The sequence below is a fragment of the Acomys russatus genome, chromosome 22 (assembly GCF_903995435.1).
Source record: "Acomys russatus chromosome 22, mAcoRus1.1, whole genome shotgun sequence".
In the NCBI taxonomy this organism is placed as follows: Eukaryota; Metazoa; Chordata; class Mammalia; order Rodentia; family Muridae; genus Acomys; species Acomys russatus.
The window spans coordinates 38,636,519-38,663,637 of NC_067158.1; the positions used below are offsets into that span (position 1 = coordinate 38,636,519).

General features: G+C 36.7%; 1 protein-coding gene across 2 annotated transcripts in view; it reads left to right on the forward strand.

Moving 5' to 3' along the window:
- Window positions 1-27,119, forward strand: part of Slit2 (slit guidance ligand 2) — a 338,183-nt gene that overhangs the window by 178,055 nt on the left and 133,009 nt on the right. For both annotated transcript variants that reach the window (XM_051165157.1, XM_051165158.1), the window contains exon 5: window positions 21,778-21,849. In XM_051165157.1, the coding sequence (XP_051021114.1) occupies window positions 21,778-21,849 (72 nt within the window). The remainder of the gene's footprint in view (window positions 1-21,777; window positions 21,850-27,119) is intronic.

Here is a 27,119-nt window from a genome sequence, read left to right on the forward strand (position 1 = left end):
GAGCAGCATATTTTCAAGAAATAATCATTGTTATTAGCAATTTGGACCGATTTTAAAAGATATGATTAAGATTTTTAAATTAAAAGCACTTTCCACAAGTAAGAACTATATGGCTGTGCATTAGAGATTCACTTTAAAAGGATATATGGGAAGTGACAAACTAGGAAATGATTTATGCCATCATGCTTTTAGACACTGCACTTTCTTCCGTGTCTTACCCTTATACTGTAGTCAGGTTCTGTTTGTGCTATGATTTCTTGAGCCAAAGAATGCTTCATTTAGGAAACTTATTCGGGTCTTGTATTTCATTCACTGAATGTCTGATCTTAAGGATGTGTCTGTGTATATTAAAAAAAAAAATGCGTACAGATTTCCAAAAAATTACCAGAGGCTCTAAGTTATCCCTGCACTCTTAAAGTCACTTATGCATTGTAAAGTGTTTTTAATTCTTATGAAATTTAAATCAGAGACAAGGCCTGCCATGTATTAGTTTTGCAACTCCAGACAAGTGAAGACACTTTCTGTCCTCAGTTTCTCAAAATGTCCCCAAGGATGTTGAGTAGGCTATATTACACAAAGCCTGAAAGACCTGGGGATGCCAGTGGATGCTTATAAAATGTCCTGGCGCCTTCTTCCCCTTGTCCAGAAGTTCTCATTCCTACAACGACTCACTCTGTTCTCTTATCTATTTTCCATCAGAGAATGGAACCAGCTGCTCAGATCTCTGTGCAAATCTGTCCCTGTATTTAAAGTACTTAAGCACACCCTGGCCTGCTTACCACGGGTTAATTCCTTTGACCCTTCTTCTGAGACAGTTGTCGTATGGGAATTTGCACAGTGGTTTGCTCACTTAAGGCAGCCTTTCTCCACAGGAGAGCACTGGAAATGGAAGCAAGGCATTACTAAATACAGGATGCAGCCTTCAGCCTGTTTCTTCATTGTTCTATGAAAACCCTGACTGGTCCTACCCAGAATTTAGGAAAGGACGGAGTCTGTGAGATTAGACAGAATTTCAATGACTCCCGTCTGCCCTGGAATCATTTACAACCCGAAATGGCAGTGAGTTCTGAAGGATTCAATTTTGTTTGTCTGTTAAGTGGTAAATAATGATAGAGAAAGAATGAAGAAGCAAGGATGGGAGGAGTTTGGATAAAGTGTTTGAAATTGGCTCTGGGATTTCTAAAATAAATGGAAGCCAAAAAAAAAAAAAAAAAAAAAAGCCAAAAATTATTATTTAGAACCAAGCATCAAGTTATCCTTTTCCCTACTTAGAAAAATAAATCTGGCAGCTTTTAAAAAATAAAAAAAAGCTTTACAGTATCAAAATTGAAATTTAAGAGTAAATAAAAGGAAATGTCCATCACTTGAAACAAATGTCTGCATCAAAAATGACTTCTGTGCCCATTTAATTGTCCATATAGCAAATTAAATTTCTGATGGTAGAATATTACAAACCTAATCTCAAGACCATAAGTTCCTACTATTAACCATATTAATATAGAACAATTGACACTTCCTCTGAAATAGATGATGTTCAAACTATCCAAATCATGCCCAACTTCCTTCTGTTGTGGCAAATGTAATAGCGGGGAAATTATGAATTGTTGTTTTAGTGAAAATTTATTGGTCATGTCTTCTACGAACAAAGAGAGCACAGATACTTAGCTACAGAACCGAAGATTCCATGATCCATGGAAAGTGTCAAAAGGGTAGAGCCTTCACAGAGTGTTCACCTTCATGAATGCTTGCCTAACACCTAATGGAAGTCTTGCAGAAGAGTCTAATATTGTTTGGAAGGGCACAATTTTAGGCAGATAGTATCAGCTCACTTTCCCTGATAATCACACATCACTCTTACAATTCTGCCCCCTTGCATCTATTAATATCCATAAGTCTTTAGAAGTAACTTTAACATCCAACAATTATCCTTTTCACCCGGTGTTGGGTACCCTGTCTAAGGGTACCAAGGCAGACAGGAGGCATTCAAAATCTGGTGAGCAAGGAAGAAGGGTTTAAGTATATGCACACGTCTGGGTAGCACATGAACTAGACATTCTTCTACAGAGGGTGCAGTGTTCTGTTGTTTGGTGATTGGTGAGTTCCAATGATGAAAAGAACTCCACTGACAGAAACCTGTCCCAGGTTTTCCTAATCTATGCTCCCATTTGAATCACAACACACTTTATTGATCTGAAGAGACAAAAACATAAAATTAATAGGTATGAAAGGCTCCTAGGAGAGTGCAACGCCCTGTGTTTCCTGGAAGAAGCAAGGTTACAATCTGTTAGCAAAAGCCAATTGACATACACCCCTTTTGAAGGACAGTTGCTATAGAACACACACACACACACACACATACAGTGAGAGAGAGAGAGACAGAGACAGAGAGTCAGAGACAGACAAAGACAGGAGACAGTGTCATGCATACACAAATACAAGCATAAAAATAAATAAAGAAAAAATTTGCAAAGGAACTTCAAGGTTTTAAGACTTTGTCATCAGCTTCACTATTGAGGAAGTGAGGCAAAAAAAAAAAAAAAAAAAAAGGAGCCAGTGTTTAAAGAAAGCATAGATTTTCCTCTATTGAACAATATTATTGAATCTAAAACAGGAAAAATTGTTCAAAGGAAATGACTGTTTCCTAGGCTAGGGTTTATGATATCTATTCACACAGCTACATCTGGAGTGTAGAAAGTATGTGGTCAGTGCGCATCATCTTGTTTCTTAGCTTGTCACTGTCTTTTCAAAAGGTTTATGATTATTAGTACTAAATATACATTTTTTCTATATGCCTCATAATTGCTTAAAGATCCACAAAATATAAATTTTAGAAATAATTTTCACATAAGGAGTTGTAAAAAAAAAAGATTACTCCAACTGTTTCTAGAAGTCGTTTTGGAATTTGTATGTGTATTGAATTGTGTGTTGAATTCTGAATGTTTTTTTCTTTAAAGATTATTAAGCTAATTCTTTTTGTATGCTAGTAACAATTGCAAACAGTTAAAGTGGTTGCCCTTAAATGCATAAATGTGCAAATTGAGATATTAATGGTCTATATATGCCCAGGGTCCAAATGAGAGTGAGGTGGACCTACGTGGAAACTTACTTTAGATTTATGGTTACCGTTTTTATTAATGGGAAACTTTTAAACTTGTTAATAAAAGTATTGAATATTTTTATTTAATTGGATTGTCTAAAAATTAGAGAAATATGTTTTAATTTATATAGGCAAGATGCTATTTTAAATTTTTATTTTCTCTAAAAGGAGAAATATCAATGGTTCAAAGTACTAAGTAAAATAAAAAATTACTGGAAATTTTTTAGAAAGCTGTTTTTAGAACCTGAAACTTCGCAGGGCATGGTTGTGCATGTCAGTAATTCTGGGTTGCAGTCAGGTGGATCTCTGTGAGTCCTAGGCCAGCTTGTTATATAGATCGAGTCCAAGACAGTCAACGCTACACAGAGAAACCCTGTCTTGAAAAGTAAAATTATAAGGAAGAAACAAAAGAAGGAAAGAAGGAAGAATAAAACAAAGAAACAAATAAAGAGAACCTGAAACAAAGAGAAAACAAGTTATTTATACCAGTGTCTTATGAGTGGGAAAATACAAAACATATTAAGGGTTCCATATGTATTGTGTTTTGTCTTTTAAGCAACATAGGACATCATGTTAATGCCAGAAAAAAAAAACCTGTAGTATGCGTTAACATGAAAGGGATGTGAGAATGATACTCATTCATTCGCTTTACCTACCCCGGATACCATACATGGATCACTCCACAAATAGAAGGCTTTGTGCTATTTAAACAACAACAACAACAGCAACAGCAATAGCAACAACTTGTCTCTACTATGACATCAGTGTTTTCCTGATGAAGGAAAACTTTGACCCAATAACATATCTAATTTGATATGGGTCACATATACCAGTAGTGTTTATCTTTACTCTGACACTAGCTGTCTTCTCCAAGTTAGAAGTCTGAAGAAACTTGTGCATCAGTACTATTTTGTAAAAATATAGTGTTACTCTAACATTGCTTTGGAATTATACTGCATAATGGAAACAATGATGTAGTACTTTTCAGTTATGGCCTAGTCCGCTCTCACATTTGAACCCATACTTTAGGGCCTGGGGTGTTATCCTGAGTTATGGAACTAAATAAGGAAATCCCATATGTGTGGCAAAACAACCTGTCTTTATGGAAAGGTAGCCATATGCAAGTTCATCCAAAATTTAAGAATAGAAACATTAAAACATACGTGTATGTGGGGGTATATATGCATACACAGTGTTTAGCACTACCCCAAAGTATTTCATTGTCCTCCCATATTTAAGTCTCCCAGACTTATGCCCCCTGGGGCATAAGTTATATCTGACCTTGCAGTTCTGCTCTGTTACCTTCTAGCAGCTCGATAAATCCCTTGAAGTTTGTTCTCCTGTCAACTGCTGTCATTCAGTCCCACTTACTGATGGGATGAGTGTATGTGAGGTAGAAATAAAGCACATTTTCCCCAGACTTGAAGTTGCCATTTCTTTGAATTAACCCACTGACATTTACAAAACAATCCATGCAATTCAGACCCTCTTTCATTTACGGATGGCTTTGTCCTGTTCCTGCTACTAAAAGACACCCTATGGGTTAGAAAAGGACACACATAAATGTCCTAAGCTGTATCTAGTTTTCTGAAATCATAGGAAATGAAAACTCTCATCGTTTGGAATTACATGGCCTAGAATTATGAACATAAATGGTATGTGTGCCTTAGAAGTGCTTTATCAATAGATAGCTCTCACAATGGTGTACCGACACAGGAGCTACGCTCAAATGTGAGCCTTCAATCTACTGGGGTTAATTATCTGTGCAGAGGAGCTAAGTATAGTTGTGCATAGATCATTTTATACATGCTATCTTTGAAGCAAATTGATTTAAGTGCCTTTTTGGAGCAGTTGCTGGGCAGAATTGATTCAGTGGGCCATAGATTGACTTACACTGCAAAATTGTGCTTGAAATTCTTCTGGCATCCAGATAGAGTTTTAACCAAATGGAAGGGTCGGTGCTGCTGCAGTGCAGTTTTCCATCAACTTAAGCTGGGAAATGCTATGACGTCCATTATTAAAAGAGCTTCAGTAAAGTGTGATGGGTTACAATGCCTATTGACAGCTGGCACAAGAACAAAACATCTCAGTGGCATTTTAAATGCAAAGTACATTTTATATCACTGAAATGGCTTCATATTGTTTCCGTAGAACTGGGTGGCTTTCTAACTTTGTGTCACAATTATATATGCCACACACAAGGAAAATGTATGAACCTACTTTAAGTGTTCGTGTTTGAGGCATATGGTCCTTTTTCTCCTGAAGCACTCTTGCATCATTACGTACCATTCCCAGATGCACCCTGTGCCACCAGAGGTTTGAATGCATCTGGGAACTTGTAGTTTTTGCTGCTCCCTCCACAAGCCTTCCTTGTGGACCACCATTAAGTCATCTCTGTGTCAGAAATACCTTGTCTACTTCTGAAGATTGTACATATTATGTATTTAACATATATTCTGCGACTAGTACAATGCCTCTGAGATGAAACAGCCCCTACTGATTACAGAAAAGCAAGAGAGGGGGCAGTTTCACAACACCAGCTCACTCTGATCCTTCATTCTCAAGTACACACTGTAACTGATATATACCTTACATCTACCACTCTTTATTTTAAGCCTTTTTCTTTTCATTTTATCTCTTTTAATAAGAGATAAAACTTTTTGCTTGCCCTCTGAAATGCTGTAAGTCCCTGCCATGTCTTTAGTTTTTCCATTTGGAGTTTAGTGTGGTTTTTTTTTTCCATCCTCACAAGTGTGGTGTGCCTGAGAAAGCAAGCTCTCTGAGGAGCTCCTTCTATCCTCTGCATAATGGCCTTTATCAGAACAGTGCAGCCAGAAGTGTTGCCATCTGCCAACATTTATGACCTCCATCCAAGAAGCTACCATGATAGTTCATCAAATTTAGAGCTAGAAGTTATCATTCAGATTTAACTTTTGCAGATAATTGTCTCTTGTATGCAATTCAGAAACAACAATATCATGAAAACATGAGTTTGTATTCCTGAAAATGTTTGCTGACTGAACAGGGATGGGCACTTTGTATATCTAATGAAAACATCCACTTATTATTTATTGCATTTCAAATAATATAAAATGGGCTTTTACATCCAGAACTTCTTAACACACCAGATATGACTTATGAACTCTTAGTGCTTCTTTACAATTCAGAATGTGGATATGATGGATTTGAATTTCCTGAACTTAAGGTGTATCAATGTAACACAGCTTGCTAAGATTGTTTTAAAGTGCTTATTGATAAGTGCAGTGGTATAATTCACAAATGCTATATTTAACCCTGAAGAAAAGTATTTTCTTCTTGGTTCTATATTGTACTTTGAAGGATGGGGTTGGTGTGCTAAATTTTACTTAAATATTGTGATATTTTCCCCAAATCTATTACTTGATACATATTTCCACTTTAAAATGATAATATGTAACATCTCCACATCTCCTGAATGTTATCAATGTATATAAGGCTCTTTGATGACTATCTCATAAAATTTCTCACCAGTTCTATATAATATATTGTAAATGTTAGTCTTCGTGTTTAATTTAAAAGACATGAAGCTTAGTAAGTTTAAAAGTAAAAATAATTGGCTGAAGGTCATAGAAGTATCAGAACATTTGATAAAACTCTTCAGATATGGGTACAAAATTTATCCCACTGCTAGCAAACAGAATGGCTGCTGTATTACCCACTGATCCACCAGGCAAATCTAGCCTGAACTAGCCAGTTTGCTGTGCTGAGCATTCTATCAATTACTGCACACAATCTATGTAGACATTACTTTTGGATGCTTTGTTCTTTTACCATGACCACTTCATATATGAGAGTGTAAGTTTTTCACCTTAATTTTTATCTAAACATTTTCTCTGACATATGTTTTATTAATATTTCCACTCTCAATCTCCTCCATCATCTTCCTTACATCCTTACCCATCTATGTTACTCACATTCAGCAAAGAAAACAAAACAACAAAGAGATAAACAGCAACAAATATGAAAAACAACAACAACAAAATCTTCAAACAAATGAATAAAAGAAAATCAATAAGATGAAAAGAGTATGGCAACAAGACAAAAACTGTGTGCATGTGCACAAACAGAGACAAGAGACGGGGGTGCAGATGGGGTGGGGACAAAGAAACAAAGAAAAACATACAAAATCACGGAGTCCATTTTGTGTAGCCCAGCTTTTCCTAGGCACAGGTCTATTTTGGAGTAACGTCTTGTTGGAGAAAACTGCTTTTCCATTTCCCAAGAGGTCCCATTTATAAATAGCTTCTTGTTTAGATGCGAGGATATGTGTCCATTTCTCATTTCAGTGGTAGTTTATTGAATGATTTAAAATTGTGCAGATCTTGTGCATGATGTCAAAATTTCTGTGAATTCATCTGTGTATCACTACTGTTGTATTTGGGAGACACTTTGTTTTAAGTCATTCATCTCCTCTGGCTCTTACAATCTTTCTGCTTCCTCTTTAGCGTTGCCCCCCGAGCCTTGAAGGGAGTGGTTCAATAAAGACATTCCACTGAGGTCTGTGTGCTCGGAAGTCTCTTACTCTATATACATTGCCTACATGTGTAATTTCTCATCTACTGCAAGAAAAAGCTTTCCTGAGAAGAGTTTAATAATGTACACATCTAAGTATATAGCAATATATTATTAGGAGTCATTTTATTTATATATTTCTTTCTTTAGTAGAATAATAGTAGTAGTCTTTCCTCTAGGCCCATGACATATCTCATGTCAAGTGCTTGGCCATGTCAGCAGTTTCACACATGGATTCTATCTTATGGAGTATGGTCTTCCAATCAAACAGTGGTTGTTTACTCTCATAACATTTGTGCCACTCCTACACAAATGTATCTTCCAGCCATGTATCTATTATCACTGGGTGAAACTTACGATAATATATTTTCTCTGCCAGCTTTCAAAATACCTTATAGTGCAAAGAAAAGTAGTATTATGGATGAACCTTCTAGCTGGTACCAGTTCACTTTCTTCATGGTCCATGACACATAAGTTGTTCTTTTGCAGCAGGGCCTTGCCATCCGTTTATGGACACACTTGGCAATAGCCTGAATTGTTTGGAGGTGCTGTCTCTATGACGTTTTGGGAATACGAAATCTTTGGCCAACAATTTAACAATATATAACTGGTGTAAGTGAACTTTTACTTGTTTGTATAGGTGACTGAAAGGTGACAGAGACAGGGCTTGAATGAGAAGAAGAACAAGCTAAACACAGGTGAAGGCCAACTGAGCCAGAGAATGAGGAGAATCCAGGAGATTAGAGAAGATTGCTAGAGTTAGTTTGAGGTCAAACAGAGCAATTCAGGGACTGAGAGAGAAGCCAGATTGAATAAATTAGCTGGGAGAGGAGTTTGAGCCAAAACAGCTGAGTTGAACCACACAGCCAAGAGCTCAGTAAATACAAGAAAGGGTGAGCTTATTAAGCAGTAAGTCTCAGAGGCTGAAAATATTCTAGGCCTAGGTTAGAGTGTATGGAGTCTAGAAGCTTCCAGGACTAGGCCTGTGTTAGCAGACAGAGTCTATTCTCCAAGACAACGATTGAAACAGGCAAATAAATGTTTCTTTTTTTCTTCTAAAGATTTAATTTTTAGTTTTTGACATATACATTTGTATTATTACACATAAATAAAAAATTACACAGCACAATAAGAACCACAAGACAGTCAGGGATCATATAAATGTTAGATTCATGGTATTCTGGTCAATTGCTCTTGGCAACCTTGTAGAAAACATCTTTCCTATCTTGGTGCATCTAAAATTCTGAATGAGAATCAATATCTATCATATGTCATCTATTTCAACTTAAAACATCTATCTAGACCAAAAACATCTTAACCCCAAACAGCTAAGGTTAATTGTAAGACTAAACAATCTTGTATTCAACCCCATCAGAGACCCAAGAAGGAATGAAATTTAGTTACTTGAGTGAACCAAAAGTGCAGGTTAGCAGTTTCCAAAATGAGAAAAAAAATGACAAAGAAACGTTGCTGCCTGAACAGTCACTCAAAACTCTCTATAATATTGGAGCATCATCTTTAGCCTTCTGGCCCAATATATCTGACAGATATATTTGTGGGGCAGGAACTATTGAGGACTTGCTTACTCTGTCTTGGCAGAGTTTGGCTATTGACTCTACCTGTATCCAAGCTTGCCCATTTTTAGGCAGAATTCTGTCTGTGGCAGAAATGAGGATGTTTTGCCCAGTGGCTTGTTTGCCACATTTGAAGCCATCTCTCTAAGGAGGTTCTTTGATGTCCATCATCTTCTTGAGGTAGGCTGAGTGTTGCCAGGAATTAATTTGTCTTGTTGTCAAAGAATCTTTAAAAAATTAAAAGGATCTTTAAATATCATAATCTGTAGGTCTCTGAGGCTTTGAAGACCTTATCTAACTATTAAATCAATCTGACACTATCTCAGGAAATTGGGAATAAGTCTACCTCAATACCCAGCCATACTACTCCTGGAATATACCTGGAAGATGCTCCACCGTACAACAGGGACATCTATTCAACTATATTCATAGCAGCCTTATTCATGATAGCCAGAATCTGGAAACAACCGAGATATCCCTCAGCCTTAGAATGGGTTAAGAAACTCTGATATGGTTACACAATGGAATACTATTTAGCTGTCAAAAACAAGGAAAACTTGAAATTTGCAGGCACATAGATGAACCTAGAGACAATCATCCCGAGTGAGGTAACCCAGGCTCAGAAAGACATGCATGATATATACTCACTCACAAGTGGATATTAGCCACTTAATACAGGATAACCATATTACAATACAGAGACAGATGCGCCAACCAAAGACCATGTATGATGTGGACCTAGACCTTTGGTTCAGATGTAGTAGATAGATGGCACAGTCTCCTTGTGGCTCACACCAAAGTTTCTTTTACAGAAACCACCGTAGTTTATTTCTTATAGTCCTGGAGCCTGGGACATCTAAAAATCAAGGGGCTCTATGTTGTAAGGCCTTCCTGTATCATAAATGGCAGAAGGCATAGCATGGCAAGGGAGAGCAAATGTGTGTTCCCATGTCTCTCTTTGTCATTTTCTAAAGCCTCTGATCCTATCCCTGGCCCCACTTCTAAATATCATCAGAATATATTAAAATAGATTATGTTTCACATGCATGAAGTTTTGAGGGACATAATGAATCCCACTCAAATTTTTATTAGAACAGAACATTTATTCAGGGAGAATTCAGACCCTGAATGTTGTAAAGTTTCTTCAAAATGGAGCTGAAGATCATATTAAAATTTAGAGAATCTATAAAAATGACATCAGAATGGTCATTGTCTCCCTCATTATAAGGTAGCTCCCTTTATATTCCTTTCCTATTGTATGCATATTAGGGAGCTTCTGTAGGAGTAGGTTTCCATATGGCTTTTCAAAAGGCCTTTGGTGTTAGTTGTCCACCTTTATATGCCCTCCTGCATTCTACCCAACCATTGCTTGGCTCTGCCCTCCCATCTTCCACCTACTTGGATGGGAGTGGAGGTTGAAGAGGCTGTATTGTTTGCCAAAGTGAATGGGAGATAAAGAAGAATTAATATGAGGAGAATCCATACATGGATTTCAATACTCTGGCTTGGGTGCCCTACCTAATGCATAGGACATGAAGCATTCTCTCCTATATTTGCAGAAACAAACAGATCCTGCATACCTGCTATACGCAACTAGACTTAACATTAAAGTGCAATATATCATACCCTTCATAAGTGGCATTTCTTTCTATTCCTTTCACAAAGAGTTGCTCTCTAGAAAATTCTAAACCCACAAAGAATACATTGATGGGGGCCACTCATCTTGAAACTCCAAACTGTTCTTGTGAGAATCCATTTCCCTGTGACCTCTGGGATAATATATGTACACCTAGTTATTGTGTATATGAGACTGATTTCTGATGAACTGACACAAACATCTGCATATTATCTGATGCTTGTACTTCATTAACCCATAGTCATTTATACTCCATATATATGAAAATAGTTCCTTTTCTTGAAATATATGATTTGGTGAGATATGTGAACAAAAGTTCTTCCTTGAGTAAACAGCACATTTAGAAATTAGGAATGTACACCATCGTAATATTTACAGGTTGACATATTTATTTTCCACCAAGTTATATTTTTTTGCCTTCCCGAAGTTTAAATCTGGGTAAATACTCATTTATCATTACTCAGTAGTTTTCAGAGTCATTCGTGCAATTACAGATTTATGATTTTCCTAGTCAGACTCTAAGAGAGGTTAAACTGTGGAGGAAAATAAAATTACCAGTAATTAAATTTACAGGCAGCTTTGCCATCTACAGCAAATTTATTACTTCATAGTGAAATACAGTTAGAACACTTTCACATAAAGTGAATCCATTTTTACATGATATAGGTATTATACATTGCCATTTCAATTTATATAATTAAAGTGATATCATTGGACTCTGAGGTTAATGGGGTACTCCACTGAGAACCATACGTCGTGGACAATAAAATGCAGCATTGCAGTGTTGGCTCTTTCCTGAAGAGCTGATGCAGTAATTCGGTATCACTAGATCACGCTCTCCCTTTAAACACCGTCAGACATACTGAAATCAAAGAATGAACACTCCCAAAAGTTGCCTTTCATTTTTAGAAATTGAAATATACTAAAGATACCTATAAAGAGCACTTAAAATAAATACATTTGAAAATCCTTTTCAACTTCTTCCACTGTTCCTCCCTTCCAGAGTATTCTCCACTTAAGTGAGACTTATAAGAGTATTATAGCTGAAATCTCAGCCCATGGATGTTTAGGGGAAGGAGAATTTCATGAAGTTGAGGCTAGCCTTTGCTATATGGTAATTTCATTACTCTGAGGGCTTTGGAGTGGTACTCTGTCTCACAAAACAAAATTACGGCCAGTACGGTGGCTCAATGGAAAATAACGTTAGCTGTGCAAGGTTACTGACCTTAGTCGGACCCTTGAGACCCAAATGTTAGACAGCAAAAGCCAACTCCCACAAATTGTTCTCTGGCTTACACAGGCGTGGGGTGGCACATGTCAGCCCACACATATACATATGCACATAATAAATGCATAATTTAAAAACAAAAAAAGGATATAATTAAGGATATAAATTGTCATCCAAATTCTACAATTCTTTCTTTTCAACACAAAAGATAAAAATGTGGGGCATGGAAAGAAGGCTCAGCTGTTTTTTTTTTTTTTAATTTTTTTTTATTAATTTATTCTTATTACATCTCAATGGTTATCCCATCCCTTGTATCCTCCCATTCTTCTCTCCCCTCCCCCCCCCCATTTTCCCATTACTCCCCTCCCCTATGACTGTTCCTGAGGGGGATTACCTCCCCCTGTATATGCTCATAGGGTATCAAGTCTCTTCTTGGCAACCAGCTGTCCTTCCTCTGAGTGCCACCAGGTCTCCCCCTCCAGGGGACATGGTCAAATGTGAGGCACCAGCGTACGTGAGAAAGTCATATCCCACTCTCCACTCAACTGTGGAGAATGTTCTGACCATTGGCTAGATCTGGGTAGGGGCTTAAAGTTTACCGCCTGTATTGTCCTTGGCTGGTGCCTTAGTTTGAGCGGGACCCCTGGGCCCAAATCTGCCTATCATAATGATCTACTTGTAGGTTTCTAGGACCCTCTGGATCCTTCTACTTTGCTATTCTCCCATGCTTCTCTCATTTAGAGTCCCAGTAGGATGTCCTCCCCTCTGTCCCAGTTTCCTGGTAAGTGAAGGCTTTCGTAGGACATGCCCCTTGGGCTAGTATGCAGATATAAATGAGTATATACCATTTGAGTCTTTCTGCTTCTGGGTTAACTCACTCATTATGATCATTTTTAGCTCAATCCATTTATCCACAAATTTTGGGAATTCCTTGTTTTTAATAGCTGAGTAGTATTCCATAGTGTATATGTACCATAGTTTCTTTATCCATTCTTCTACTGATGGACACTTAGGGTGTTTCCATGTTCTGGCTATTATGAATAAGGCTGCTATGAACATGGTTGAGCAAATTTTCTTGTTGTGTCCTGGAGCATCTTCTGGGTATATTCCAAGGAGTGGGATAGCTGGGTCTTGAGGAAGCCCTATTCCCATTTTTCTGAGATAGCACCAGATAGATTTCCAAAGTGGCTGTACTAGTTTGCATTCCCACCAGCAATGAAGGCGTGTTCCTCTCTCCCCACATCCTCACCAGCATAAGCATCTGCTCCTGTGTTATAGCACTGGAGTTGGGCCCCAGACCTGTCTTGGTGCCTCACAACCATCTAAGATTCCAGGTCCAGGAGATCCTGTTCTAGCCTCTGCAGTCAGTTGCTTGCATGAACACACACATACATGCACATGCACATACACACACATGTGCACACACGTTCACCTGTTTAAGCATGCACACACACATACACACACATACACACACAGAAATAATTAAATTTAAAAATTCCAGAATTTTCTTATGATAATTTCATCCTCCCTAAAAAATATAAAACACATATGAATATATATGTATATTTTTAAATTAATGGACATTATTTATATGTAAATGGTATCCAAATAATGTTGTTGAACTCTACTAAACACTTTTTCTTTGAAAACTTTTTTTTTATTGGCCATGTTTTTCTGTTTTATTTATGAAGTCTTGATTTCACAATGTATTTTAACAGACACAAACCTTCTATTTGAGAAGTTCTGAAACTGCCAAAGAATGGGAGAGATAGTCTTCCCCAGGGAAGAGCATTCCAATTGGTTATCCAATACCAAATGTTCAGCTCTGAAAACATATGTACAAGTAACATTATACAGAGTGATCAGGTTTACATGCATGCATGTAAAAAGAGGTCATGGTTTTGAAAGAGAAAAAGGAGAGGTATGGATGAGAATTTGGAGGGAAGAAAGGGAAAGTAGGAGCAATGTAATTGTATTAAAACCTCAAAAATAAAAAAATAACAAATGAATGAAAAACTACTAACAATCTCCTTATAGATGAAATCTAAAAAAGATTTAGAAGTTGTGATGCTGCGGTATCTTTATGGGCTAAAGGTCTTTATAATGTCAGAAGAGCAGGCACAGACTGACACTAGCGGAGTCGGAGTCCAGAGCACACGTTGACTTTAAAAATGTCAGAGTGCCAACAGCACAAGAACGCGTCCTTTTCCTGTGTTTGGATGGGAAACTCTGCTCAGCCTTGTTAAGTTGAAAAGAAAACGAACTTCCTAAGTAAACACCTTGTTTAGTAACGTCCCCGTATCTTTACTGCTTTTAAGATTCACTACACTCTACCTCATCAGCCCGTGAAATATTTGGATTTCACCACGAGCTTTTTCTCTTTCCAATTTTTCCGCATCACATTGTCTTCTTACTTATCACCAGTTATCTCCAATTTCATTCTCAAAGAATACACTTAGGCCCTTTCAGAAGTACTTCCTAGTATGTGATACCCCAGTCTTTTAATAGCCCACTCTTTTCTTTACATATGTATGCCACGGAGAAAGTCTCTTTATTCTTCAACTATATGCATATAATTATAAATGCATACTCTGACCCTAGTTCAGAGAGAATTGAAGCATTTTAACGTTCATTGTCTGAGACTGAAACTTCTATGGTTTAGGCTGAGTAAAATACTGGAAGACTATTTTCCATTTATAATACAAAGTGCTTGTACTAACACAGCCACTTTAATTTACATCATTTTGTTGCTGATTTCACTAAAGTATTTGAGATATGGCAATAATATCTTTCTCATATGTTAACGGACAAAGGAGTAATTTCATTTTTATTTTGCTTTGGAAGAGCACAAAATGACACCTTTGTGATATCTATAGAAGATATCAAGTCCTTCAAGATAAGGAACTTACTTGAATGTAAATGCCAGTGAGTGTAATACTTATTTTCTTTCACTTATCTCAGAATGTGTCAACAAATGAGCTAGCAATTATACTGTGGTAGATTTTAGTTATGTATAATAAGGAACCTGGTGGTGAGTAAAGTGGCCTACTCCCGCATTTAGCCATTTCAAAGGACGTGTTTATGAGAAAATGAAGATCAAGTAGCGAAGCACAGCTGGTAACCTTCTGGCAGAGAGAAATCCTCACAGAAGACTGGAAGAGAGAAAGAATGGAGAACAGATTAGATATACATGGATATCCCAGGAATATATGTATAAACATAAAATCCACAGCAAATGTTTTTGACTAAGTCTACCATCCCAAACATACCAAGGGGAGGGAAAGAAAGTAGGTTTTCATTATTATATTGAGACATTTTAGGCATTTTTATTGATCTTTACTGAGGCATCACTCTACTTGTGTGGTCTGCTTTTCCTGTAATCTGACCTTGCTGAAGGCAGTCCCTGCATGTCCTACCCTTTTAAGTAAACACATAGCAGTCCACCTGCTAAAGAACTAGCTGTTTAGGGGACCAGTGGTGATGCAAAGCATAGGGCTTGCTAGTGTCTTCAGATGAGGAGACTAGGTGAGGAATTTCATGTGTTCCCATGTAATATATAGAATTACTCCTTCTTCAGGAGAAAAATATCCAGCAGAGTGCAATTATTTTCTAGAGCATATGAAGAAGAAATAAAGGAAATTTAATACTTTGACCAAGACCATGTAGTCCTGTAGCTTCTAATGAGCAGAGCCATAATTTCTGTGACAAACTTGCCTAAGGATCCCACACTGTATAACTATACTTCCCCAAGTCTGGAATGTTTGCAGACCATGGTGGATCCCCAAGTGCTCAGATTAGCATGACCCAGGATTTTTCTAGAAACATGGGTTATTATCTAGGTCCCTCTTCTCTAAAAATTACACTAAGGTTATATTTTGTCTTTACCTTGGGCACTCATTTTAGTCTCTCTGATCTGATGTCTCTGTCAAGTTAAGTGTTGGTTTCTGAGATGTTCTTGGAGAGATTGGTGTCAATGAGAAGTTTTGGTTTGGAATGTAATTTTATAGACCAAGAATAAAAAGTTTGTATTATTGGAGTGTTTCATTATTTAGAGTTGATATCCTGGCTTTCAGATTTTCATGATGTCAAACTTGGTTTAAGAGTGGTCTGTTGGAGCTGAAGAGATGAATAAATGATTAAGAGTGCTTATGGCTCTTCCAGAGAGTTCCAGAGAGTTCCAGAGAGTTCCAGTTCAGCTCCTGGTGCTCACAACAGACCAGCTCCTGGGAGGATCTGGGATGTCCAGCATCTAAGAAAACTGGTACTCACATGCACTTTCCCAAATGCACGTGCGCGTGCGCGCACGCACACACACACACACACACACACACACACCCCTAATAAAGATAGGTAATAAAAATGGACCAACCTCTTAATAGATTTTGCATGTTGGTGATAGTACTATTGTGCAACTGTGATAATGTATTAAACCTCTATTAACTGTACTCTTAAATATGATAAATTTCAAGTTATGTATATATTAATAACCTCAAAGTGGCTTTTCCTATCTTGTACTTTTTTTGTTGTTGTTGTTCAGAGTATGGTATACACACATGACATGACATAATGGTTTTGCTCACTTTAGTTTTCCTATTGATATGTATGCTTTCTGACTATATCCACATACAGAAACACCATATATATAGACCAAAATTAACAAGACCCTTAAGGACACCATTTTCTAGAGATGTTTTAAAAGGATGCTAACATGCACGCCGCGGCCATAATAGTGATTCTGGTACATTTATGAAGGAGGCATCGATTCATGGATCTCTGTGTTACATCTTCTTCATGCTCTAGTTGGTTGGCTATCAGGGTCTTGGTTTTTCTTCTTATTGCTGCTTGTTTGTTTTGTTCTTAAGAGAAGTACCATAGTAAATTTTTATGAGTAATCCTTGGCCAACACCTTGAAATCATGGTTCAAGGGACTGGAATAATAACCCTAGATAACTGTATAATTACTGAAAACACCTCTTCTAAGACATGTGGTGGAGTGGCCCCTAGTACAAGGTTTGGGGATCAACTGAATGAAGTACACATCCTGTCTCTACTGCATGCCTGCAAAATGACCACAAGTCAGTTGTGTAACCTTTGTAAACCTCTCTAAATTGAGAACAGGAGATCACATTATGGCATAATTATAGAAAGAATTAAGTACCAAAAATATGTTGGCTAGCCGTGAACAATCACCAATTGTATGTGTTCGTGTTGACCATTACTTGTTTAGTTCATCTCGAGGTGCATCCTTTTTTCACACTTAGATATCAGTACACTCTTAAAAATGTCAATAAAGAAATTGAAAAATCCTTCAATGGCAGGAGAAAGAATCAAGGTAACAGAAGGGCAGATAAAAAATTCTGGAAATATTTTCAGCTGGGTGAAAGGTTTGGAAGTAGAGTGGCACTGGATATGTAAGATTCCTGAAGTTTCTTCCCTGAGACCATGGAAGAACACTGTCCCCCTTAACTACGATGAGGAAGACTGCAGGGGCAAGTGATATAAATTTGGATGTAATGTTTATATGGGGTTGGGGTGCTTTAAAAGTAGCAATAAATCAAGACAGAGAAGAGTTTGAACTAAGTCATTTAAAATTGGGGATGGCTGGCAAGCCACTGATATCCTAGCAGTAGTCAGGAGAGTGGAAGAGGAGGAACACTTGGTGGCAGCTGCTATGTTCTAGAAAGGATTGAATGTAGTGGGAAAATAGGGTTTCAATGAGAAACCCAAGGTCTTTAAATTTTTTTATTTATTTAACTTATTTGGATTACAACTAAATTGTTATCCCGTCACTTATATCCTCCTGTTCCTCCCTCCCTCCCCCTTTCACCCTATTCCGCTCCCCTAGGTCTATGACTGATGCAAGGTCTTTTGATGAGTCAAGGAGACCCCTTCTTGTATGTAGTTCTTAGAGGTGTTTTCATGCAAAGCACGAGAAGTTCTTCCTACTAAAACCTTGCTTCTCTCTCTTCATTATCCAAATTATGAAGATTGGCTTCTGAAGGGGAACAGTCTTTGCTGCTCTTTACAGCTCCCAGCCATTTTCAGGAAAATGAATAAACTTGTCTTTCAAGAATTTCAATAAGTTCAGAGCTGAAGAGGTGGCTCAGCAGTTAAGAACTCTGGCTGTTCTTACAGAGGACCCAGATTTGCTTCCCTGTACCCACATAGCAGCTCACAACCACCTGCAACTCCTGTTTCAGGGGACCCAATGCCCTCCTCTGGCCTCTATGGGCAGCAGGAAGGCACATGGTACACATATGTCTGTGAAAACAAAACATTAATATACATACACATTTAAAAAGGAATTTCAGTATGTTAAATTTTTTCAAGACATATCACATCATGACTAAGGAGTTTGGTAACGTCCAAACTCACTAAACAACTTGTTTCAACTCCCTGTACCTAGCATAGCTCAATTGTCTTTCTTGGTTTATCATTTTGTTGCCTTGTTGTTCAGAAAATGCAAGTGATTGGAAATTCTGCCAGAGATGGTAGTCACCTTAACTCACATCAAATACTTTTCAGTTGGAACCAACTTGAGATTTTATTGCCTAATATTCTCCTTTAAAAAATACCTCATGTACTGGACACTAGCCGACTCTTGGAGACACTGCTTGGCACTTCTTCTCTTCCCATTATCCCTGCCTGCTCTGAAATTCAATTTCCAGATTAATCTTCCTAAAAATCAAGTCCAATCAAGCCATTTATCTGCTCAAACAGATCTTTACTCTCCATTGCCTAGTGATATAACTACAAGCCCCTCCAATGCAAGTTCTGACTCGTGCATCTTCCGCACAGCTTACAGAGCGGTAGTCCACAGTCAAGGGTGCCTCACTGCGCCTTCATTGATCTTTAAGGAATAGAACAGACGCCATGAGGTCAAGAAGCTGGCGTCTAAGGGGAATAATGGCAACATGTATGCAACCAACACCCCAGTGACACTTTCATACTTATCTGTTTATTTTATCTTCTTTACTTGATTTTAAATTGTCTAGAAACAGGAAAATAACCACTGAATTCGTTAACCTCTAACAATCTAGCTGAAGCTCCACATACTATGCATAGTGAGTGAATAAACAAGACTGCAAATCATGCTTGATTAGATGTAGAAAATAGTAACTCTCATTAAAGAGGTACTCTAACCCAGCACTGCACAAATGACATAAGGCAGTTTCTTGGATGAGTTAAGGAAACCCTCTCTAAGTTCATAAACACAGGAAGTGGGTATTGAATCTGGTTTAGTAATCACGACTAGCAGTTCAGGAATCTTGGCTCAGTGTTTATCTCCATTTCCTGTGTGTTTAATCATTAGTCTTATCGCGTAGCACCGATAGCCATGTTTCTCAAAACGTAGGTTCTCTCCCGCAAAGCTGAAATAATAATGCCTGCTTTATAAGATAGGTATAGTGATTGGAGCAGGAGATGATATATTCTTTTTGAAGCATCAACTATTTCTTATGTCAGGTTCTTTGTTCCCAGGTGAACAGAGCCCATTCCTCCAAGGGAACCTTGGATCTATAGATGAAGCTGCCTGACAGAGTGGGCTGGGCACTCATGCATGCTTCAACTCCATTCCATGGTCAGGAGCTGTGTACCCAGGGGTACACAGCTACACACAGCCATCAGTCTTAGGAAATATCGAGCCTTGAGCCTCTTAGACCTTCGTAGGCTTCGGAAAAGGAAAGGCTGGTGACTATTAGCCAAAGAAAACTGTTCTATGCTCTAGGAATCTGTCATAGGGAATCAATAAAATTAAAATAAAATCCAGGAATGATAGCCCTCCTAAACTGCAATGTGCCTGAGTTATGTTTATTTGAGCAACCCAAAGCCTTACTTCCCCCACCCCACTGAGGGCAGCCAAGAGTCTGACTGCAGGGTACAGGAAACCTGCAAGACGACCAGGGAAGGAAGAGGCCCACGTTATAGATTAGAAGGCTGCAGAGCTTAGAGAAAATTCAAGACGTGTGGTAAATGTTTTTACGATCATTGCCGATATGCTCTCTGAAGCATTCCTTGTCTCAGAGGTGGAATAGGGGGAAGGTTCAAAAAGGTAAAACAGGCAGGGACGTGAGGGTAAAACACAATCATTTTCAGCAAGTGGGATAGATTCATATTTGCTTGAATTCCATCTTTTTCCTTCTTCAGAAGTCTATCTGTTCTGTGGCCTTCTCTAAACAGTTTCTACCACCACGGCTGATATATATATTCGACGTGATTTTGAAGGAAGAAAAGAAGTCAATTCTAATCAATAATGAGAAGTGGGGGAAATCAGCACTTTTTAAGGAAATGTAGCTTTATTGCTTTAAGGATGTACTGAAATTATTGAAAACAATAATGAGCTACCTTGCTTTGGAATGTACTTCCTGCATAAGCACAAAGGGGTAAATTTACTCTGAAGTGAAATGCAAGATTTTTGTAGTTTTTCTTCCTCTTCCTCCTCCTCCTCTTCTTTTGCTGAAGGTCTTCCGTCATTTAGTAACTAACATATCCTTGCAAACTGCTTAGCAAGCACTTTTTGGTTTCATTTAAACATTAAGCATATTGAGATATAAACTCAAATCTCATTTGTTTAAAACTCGGCGTTAATGAGGTCAAGACCACACACTAAATCTTTCTATCAGGCCATCATTCCCTCTCTTCTCTTGTGTGTCTACAAGCATGTGAATTATGAGCTCTGTTCACAAGCAGCTGTGAGAGAGTGAGTGTGGACCGAGCAGCTCAGTGTGCTTCCAGGCAGTGGAGAACGGCTCAGTTTGTCCTCTGCTGTGCGTGCATCTGTGGTCGGTAGCTTCGGTTGTCTCAGATTTTGAGTAACTTCATTGCTATTTTAATAGTTTGCTTGAGATTTCAGCTTCTTGCTGTAGACTCATGTGAATAAAAGCAAGAAGGCAGTTTTCAGGTTTTGATGGTCTTACCTTTTACGTGTGTGTTTGTACTTTATGTGATAAGGATAATAATACTTTCTAAGCTCTTGGAATTGACTCTGAACTCTTGGAAGGAAAAATAATGAACTATTTTATGATGACTGTTTTCTTTTTAATTCCACTTCAATGCAGAGAGTGTTTCTTTTCCTTGATTAAAATGTAATTCTTAATTAAATTAAGATGTAAATTTAGACTCCATGTTTATGAAGTTATCTTATGGTTACAATAAGATTACTTAGGGAAGACTTTAAATAGGTCTACTATTACTAATTCCGGCAGAAACTTTATTTAATTGTTGGGTGAGTGCTGCTATATTCCATTTTTAACATTATTTATGTTGCAGTGGAAGCTTAATTATGTGGTCTGCATATTATTGTGCCTTTCCAGGAAACTCGGTTAAAACAGTGATTTGGAGGAAATGTTAAATTCTAAAGTTTCAAACTCCTCTTGACATTCTGCTATTAGAAAAAACCCTGCTACTTAATGAAATATTTTGTTTTACAAAATTATGTGAACCATTAAATTAAAATACCATGTTTTATAATAGAACACATAATTAAAATATATGATCAAAACTTTAATTTATATTAGAATTATAAATTATTTGTGTAATTATTTGATTTGCAATTAATGGTTTTACCATTTTTGTGTGGGAGAAGGTTCTAACTGTGGGGTAAATTTTGTTTTTCTATTACTTATCAGTTTGATTAAACGAAGCATAAAATATGATTTTATAACTTTATCTCCTATTTATTTTGTTGTTTTAGTGATCTCAGTGAAAATCAAATTCAAGCAATTCCAAGGAAGGCTTTCCGTGGGGCAGTTGACATTAAAAATCTGTGAGTATATATGTACACCTTAATTGACAATGCTTTATAAATTATCCTTTTTAGGGTCAGATTTACATTTTTGAAATTACCAGAAAAATAGAATACCAATGTAATTTCTTCTTGTTTTGAAGATATTTCAACAATAACATAATATTTTACTGTTTGTAAAGAATTTTGGCAACTCAAGTCATTATATAATTTCTTCTTCAATATTTTGATTAGTGTTTTTACAATTTTCAGAAAAATAAAATGGTATTATGATGTGTTTTTTTCTCTTTTTCTTCCAGATGTCTTTGTAGTTTCTGTCAGGGTATGCTGAAAGTATGGCATATAAACTGTTTTATCTCCTTTTTGAAAGCCTAGATAATATATTCTGGCTACAGATAAAGGTAGCTCAGAACTGCAACTCTTTCTGGAGATTTTAGATGTTAAAAGTATAAAAATGATAAATTTACCTTTTCATTTATGTGTATTTTTCCTAACATCTTTTTGTCCATATCTTTGAAGGACTATATGAATAAGCACCTTTAGTAATAAAAAAAAAAAGGAAAAAAATGCATTTCTTTATTTTCCTAGATAAATCTTTAATCTGGTTTCTTGCTAGGTGTTTAAGTGAATGCCTGTAGCTTGCAAGCTGCTGGAGAGATATAAGCTTTCAGTGACAAACCTAATATTGGCAATATATGTATTTATCAATTTCAAAATGCTACATTAGTCTTTTAAAGTGACTTTTCAGTTTATTTCAAATGTTTTCCTTAGCTATTACAGTACCATGCATTGTAGGGATGTAGCCTCTGTGTGCCAAGAATAACTCTTATAAACCACTTTTTTTTTTTTAGCTAGACATGAGCACTGTAGGCAATTTTTCGAGAATTAACTTATATTCAGAATTCTCCATGAAAGAATTCAGTAGCATTTTTCTTAGTAGTGAAAGTGAGACAGATGTTGCCCCTTGTCAAAGAAGACAAGTGTTGATAAAGCCAGACATTTTGGCCTTTACATCTGTCTCCTCAACACGAATGTATTTTGCCTTATCTTGAATCTATTTTCTGAGTACACAAGTAATGATAGAAAAGTACAGGTTTGTGACTATAAATATACAAAGCCATTAACATTATGACTGTGGTGATTTTTTTTATGTGCACTTAGACTAAAAGGATTTCTTCTGCTTTATTTCTATCTTTACTGGCTAGGACTTTGAGAACACTTAAGCTGGATTCACTGACGTAGGCTGTGCTAATCTGTTTCAGTGTATTATGTGTGGATATGGTACAACTTAAGAATTCCTGAGTTGTACCCACTCAAGTTCCAATGCCTACAACTGGCAACTCTTGCAGAATATCACTATTACAATAGCACTGTCATTAAGGGCTTAATGTAAGTGTATTTTACTATGCTTCAAATAGTCTGGTACTCTTAAGTCACCTGATGCTCTTTTCCTATGTGTAAGTCTACATTTAGGAGTATTGACTCATCACAGGGCATTTTTAAACATTTTTTTTCATTTAACCTGAAAAATATGTTCAGACATTAAATGGAAAGTGAGAATAAGCCAGCTGCCATGAGAAATGGTCATTTTAACCTTCCCCCTCTCCCATGCATTCATGAGTTTTCTTTTTCAAAGTCAAAAACTGTTATGTGTACTGCACAGTGAGGTTAGGATTTCAGCTTCTGACATTTTTGCTTTATTTTGGATTTTTAGAAATAAGCAATCATCCAACTCCTCTTGTTCCTTAGTATTTAGTTTCATAAAGTGAATAATAATTGTTTGTGTTTGTTGTGATTATGAGGAAAATGGTATGTGAAAGGGTTTTTAAACAAGTAAAATTGCTAGGAAACTATAGTATTATGTTTCATTTTATAAAAGCATTTGATGAAAGATTGCTAAAAGTTATCCATGAACAAATAAATGGCTTACTAACAAAGGGGACAGACTAGTAGAATATAAGATAAATTTCAACATTAGAATATGATGACAATATTTAAACATGCATATGATAATTATATTATAGGTCAATTGGACATAGAATTTCAAGTGGAAAATATGCATTTAAATATTTAATGAGTATACAATAAAACAATGATTTATAAATAAGAGATCACGACTGTAGGGATTAAAGGAGGAACAACTTAAAACTATAAGTTGTCAGAGAACTATGGGAGAAATTTCATAAAATAATATATGAGGAAGTCTAAGATATTGCTTATACTGTGTGTTGATGAACAGTAAATAGGAGTAAATTGAGAAAGAACTTACTAAATAACAAATGCAAAATGTAATGGAATTTTAGTTTGTTTTGTGTGAAATGAGATGTGGTTGTTTTGTGTGTGTGTGTGTGTGTGTGTGTGTGTGTGTGTGTGTGTGTGTGTAAAATAGAATGTGTTCATTTATTTGTTCATTTTGTGTATGTTTAAGAAATGGAATGGGGTTGTTTTTTATGAAATAAATCAGTGATGAGACACAGGGGATCCGCATGAGGGAGGTGCTGGCTGACAGCTTCCACACAGAGTCAGCTTTGGAAATTTATGTTTGCATGGAAAAAAGGAGGCTTAGGAGGCAGTGTAGATGTGAATAGTAAGCCTAAAATAAGAAAGAAAAAATCCAAAACACCTATCCCATTACTCTCCTTGAACTAATGCAGAAGAAAAGAGGGCAGAAATGGAACTTTGTAAAGTTTAAGAATGATTAATCTGCTTAAATGTTAAAAGAGACTTTATAGTTAAAAGATATTTCAAACTATATTGTCAAAAATTGTTCTCTTTTCATGGGGCAAGGTATAAAGTTTGGTTTTCTTATTCAAACAAGAGGCAATATATCTTCAAATGTTTTAATTATAAAATTTAATCTATGTTATTATTGAACTCCTAGACCCAGGCATCAATGAATCAGTCACATACCATTGATGATTATATTAGTGCAGAATGGGACAGAGAGGAACAGTGTCTTGTCACCTTATAATGTCTGTGTGTTCACCTCTAAGGTGCCTGTCCTGCATGGTGTCCCAGTCACAGCTGTACAATTATCCAGAGGTTAAAAGAGAAAAGTAAGCTCAAGAAGCATGCGTATGTGCCTGCGTAGAGTCAAGACCCTGGTTCCTGGAGCACTCTCTGCTGCCCAGCCCTCCCCAGGCTAGCAAAATGTCAGACTTTCCATTCAGGCCGGATGCAAAGCAGTTCCCATTGAAACAGGATTTCTGTTGATGGCACTTGTTTTACTCTTGAGGGCTGGCTAAATATGCTCAAGGTTGGCACCTTGACAGTACAAAACTTATGCTGTGGAAATGTTGCTTATTGGTACATTTTATTTCCCTTCCTACAGGCAAGGCTCACCTAAACTATCCCAAACAGGTGAACATTCGTCTTAAGCATCTCATGGGAAACTAACTGTATTTTGCTTACCTCTCTTTATTTCATATCCAGATTAAACTGATTTTAGTATTTTGTTTAGTATTTAGTATTTTCTTTAGTATTTTGTTCTGTTACCTCGTTTTTTTAACCCCCAACCAAAACTAATAGCAGTTTCCATTGTCTTGACATTTTAGATAGTCACAGAGCAGGAAGAAAAAAATCGTATTACAATATCACCAAAAATAATTGTGCTATTAACAGTTTCCAGCAGCACTATTCATGGGATTTCTGTGTGTAGCATTAAAGTCACAAAACACAAACTATTGATACCCTGTCCTTCCCAGCACATGAGTCTTCAAGAAGTTAAGCAATGCTTACAGAACACGTCCTTGGAGTTTTTGCTGTATAAATTAACAGGCTTATGCTGCATTCGCAAAGCGTTGCTGCTCCTTAATCAAAGCGCGGAAGACAACATTACAGCACCCATGCTATTTTTCTTGAGCATCTGATTAAATATTTCCACACAATCTTACCATCTTAGAGAATAGTCCTATTTAGTCTCCTCTCATTTTTGAGAGTTGTGAGTTTATCTTTGTAGTATGTGTTTTATTAGTTCAGACATGTCTTAATTGTCTTTATTTTATAAGGGAAAAAAACAAAACTAGTTCTATTTGTCCTAGGACTTAAATGAAAAGAGATATGGAGCCATAAACTTAGGCATAAAACAAGTTGGTTGTAATTTTTCATATCACAAACCTCATATTAGTTACTTTTACTCTCTTTACTGATTTAGGAATAAATACTGAAGATAAGATAATATTGAATTCCTGTAAGAATCATTTTAGATAGTGTATAAAGGAGACCATCCTCCTGCTTCCTCCTTCCTTCATTCTGTTATACGTTTTCAAGATTCACTCTGCAATTTTCATCCTGCTCTCTTTCCTGTCTGTATCCTCTTCCTGTTTGCGCTTGCACCATTCCAATCCCAGTTACCCCACAGCTATGAATTTCATTCTATTTTTCCAAGTAAAAACATCATCCTTTAGGTAAAAAAGCAACATTCCTTAGGAGAAAATGAACTGAATATTTTAATGGGCACTGAAGAAAACATTAATATAATTTCATATGTATTAACTATGACATTTTTGGAGAAATCATCCAGTTTTGATGCATTGTTTACTGACAACAAGAAAATTTGACAAACAGGGTAAAGAACTAACTTGCTGTTGCAAATTCACATAAATTATTTAGAGATTTTATTGTTTACCGAATTGCTGTTACCTTACTTTTTTCAGTCTCATTTTATTTTATTTCATTTTACTCTTTTCAATGGATTCACCTCAACCCATAAAATGCAATTGCAACCCATTTTATCTGAAGTACATAGAGAGCCTAACATATTTCATAGTTTGCACCTTTATCTAATTTAAACCTCTTTCCTGGAATGTTTCTTCATTGTAATTTACATAATTTGTGCTGACTCATGATCAAGAGTTTACCATATAGTATAAAACCAATATGTCACCATAAAACAGAAAGATGTATGAATCCCCAATTCCCAATAAGTGTTCATTACCTCTGTCATAAGTCCTCATTACAAAATACCTTCTCTAGTCAGTTTCCAAGTTTGTTTCATTTCTAACTTATCTTAAAAATAAAATTCTTTAGGTATCAAGTTACAACTGTAGTTGCTCATGTCTAGCTCTTTCCTGGTGGTTTCTATTAAACCTGAGGCTGGAAATACTTTGAACAACATACACTTTCTTCATTAATGGGGATGATATCTGTCTCCATCTCTCCTTCTCTTCTCTCTCTCTCTCTCTCTCTCTCTCTCTCTCTCTCTCTCTCTCTCTCTCTCTCTCTCTCAGTTCTTTTTCCATATATTACATTTCAACTGCAGTTATCCCTCCTCCCTCATCTCCTCTCCATCC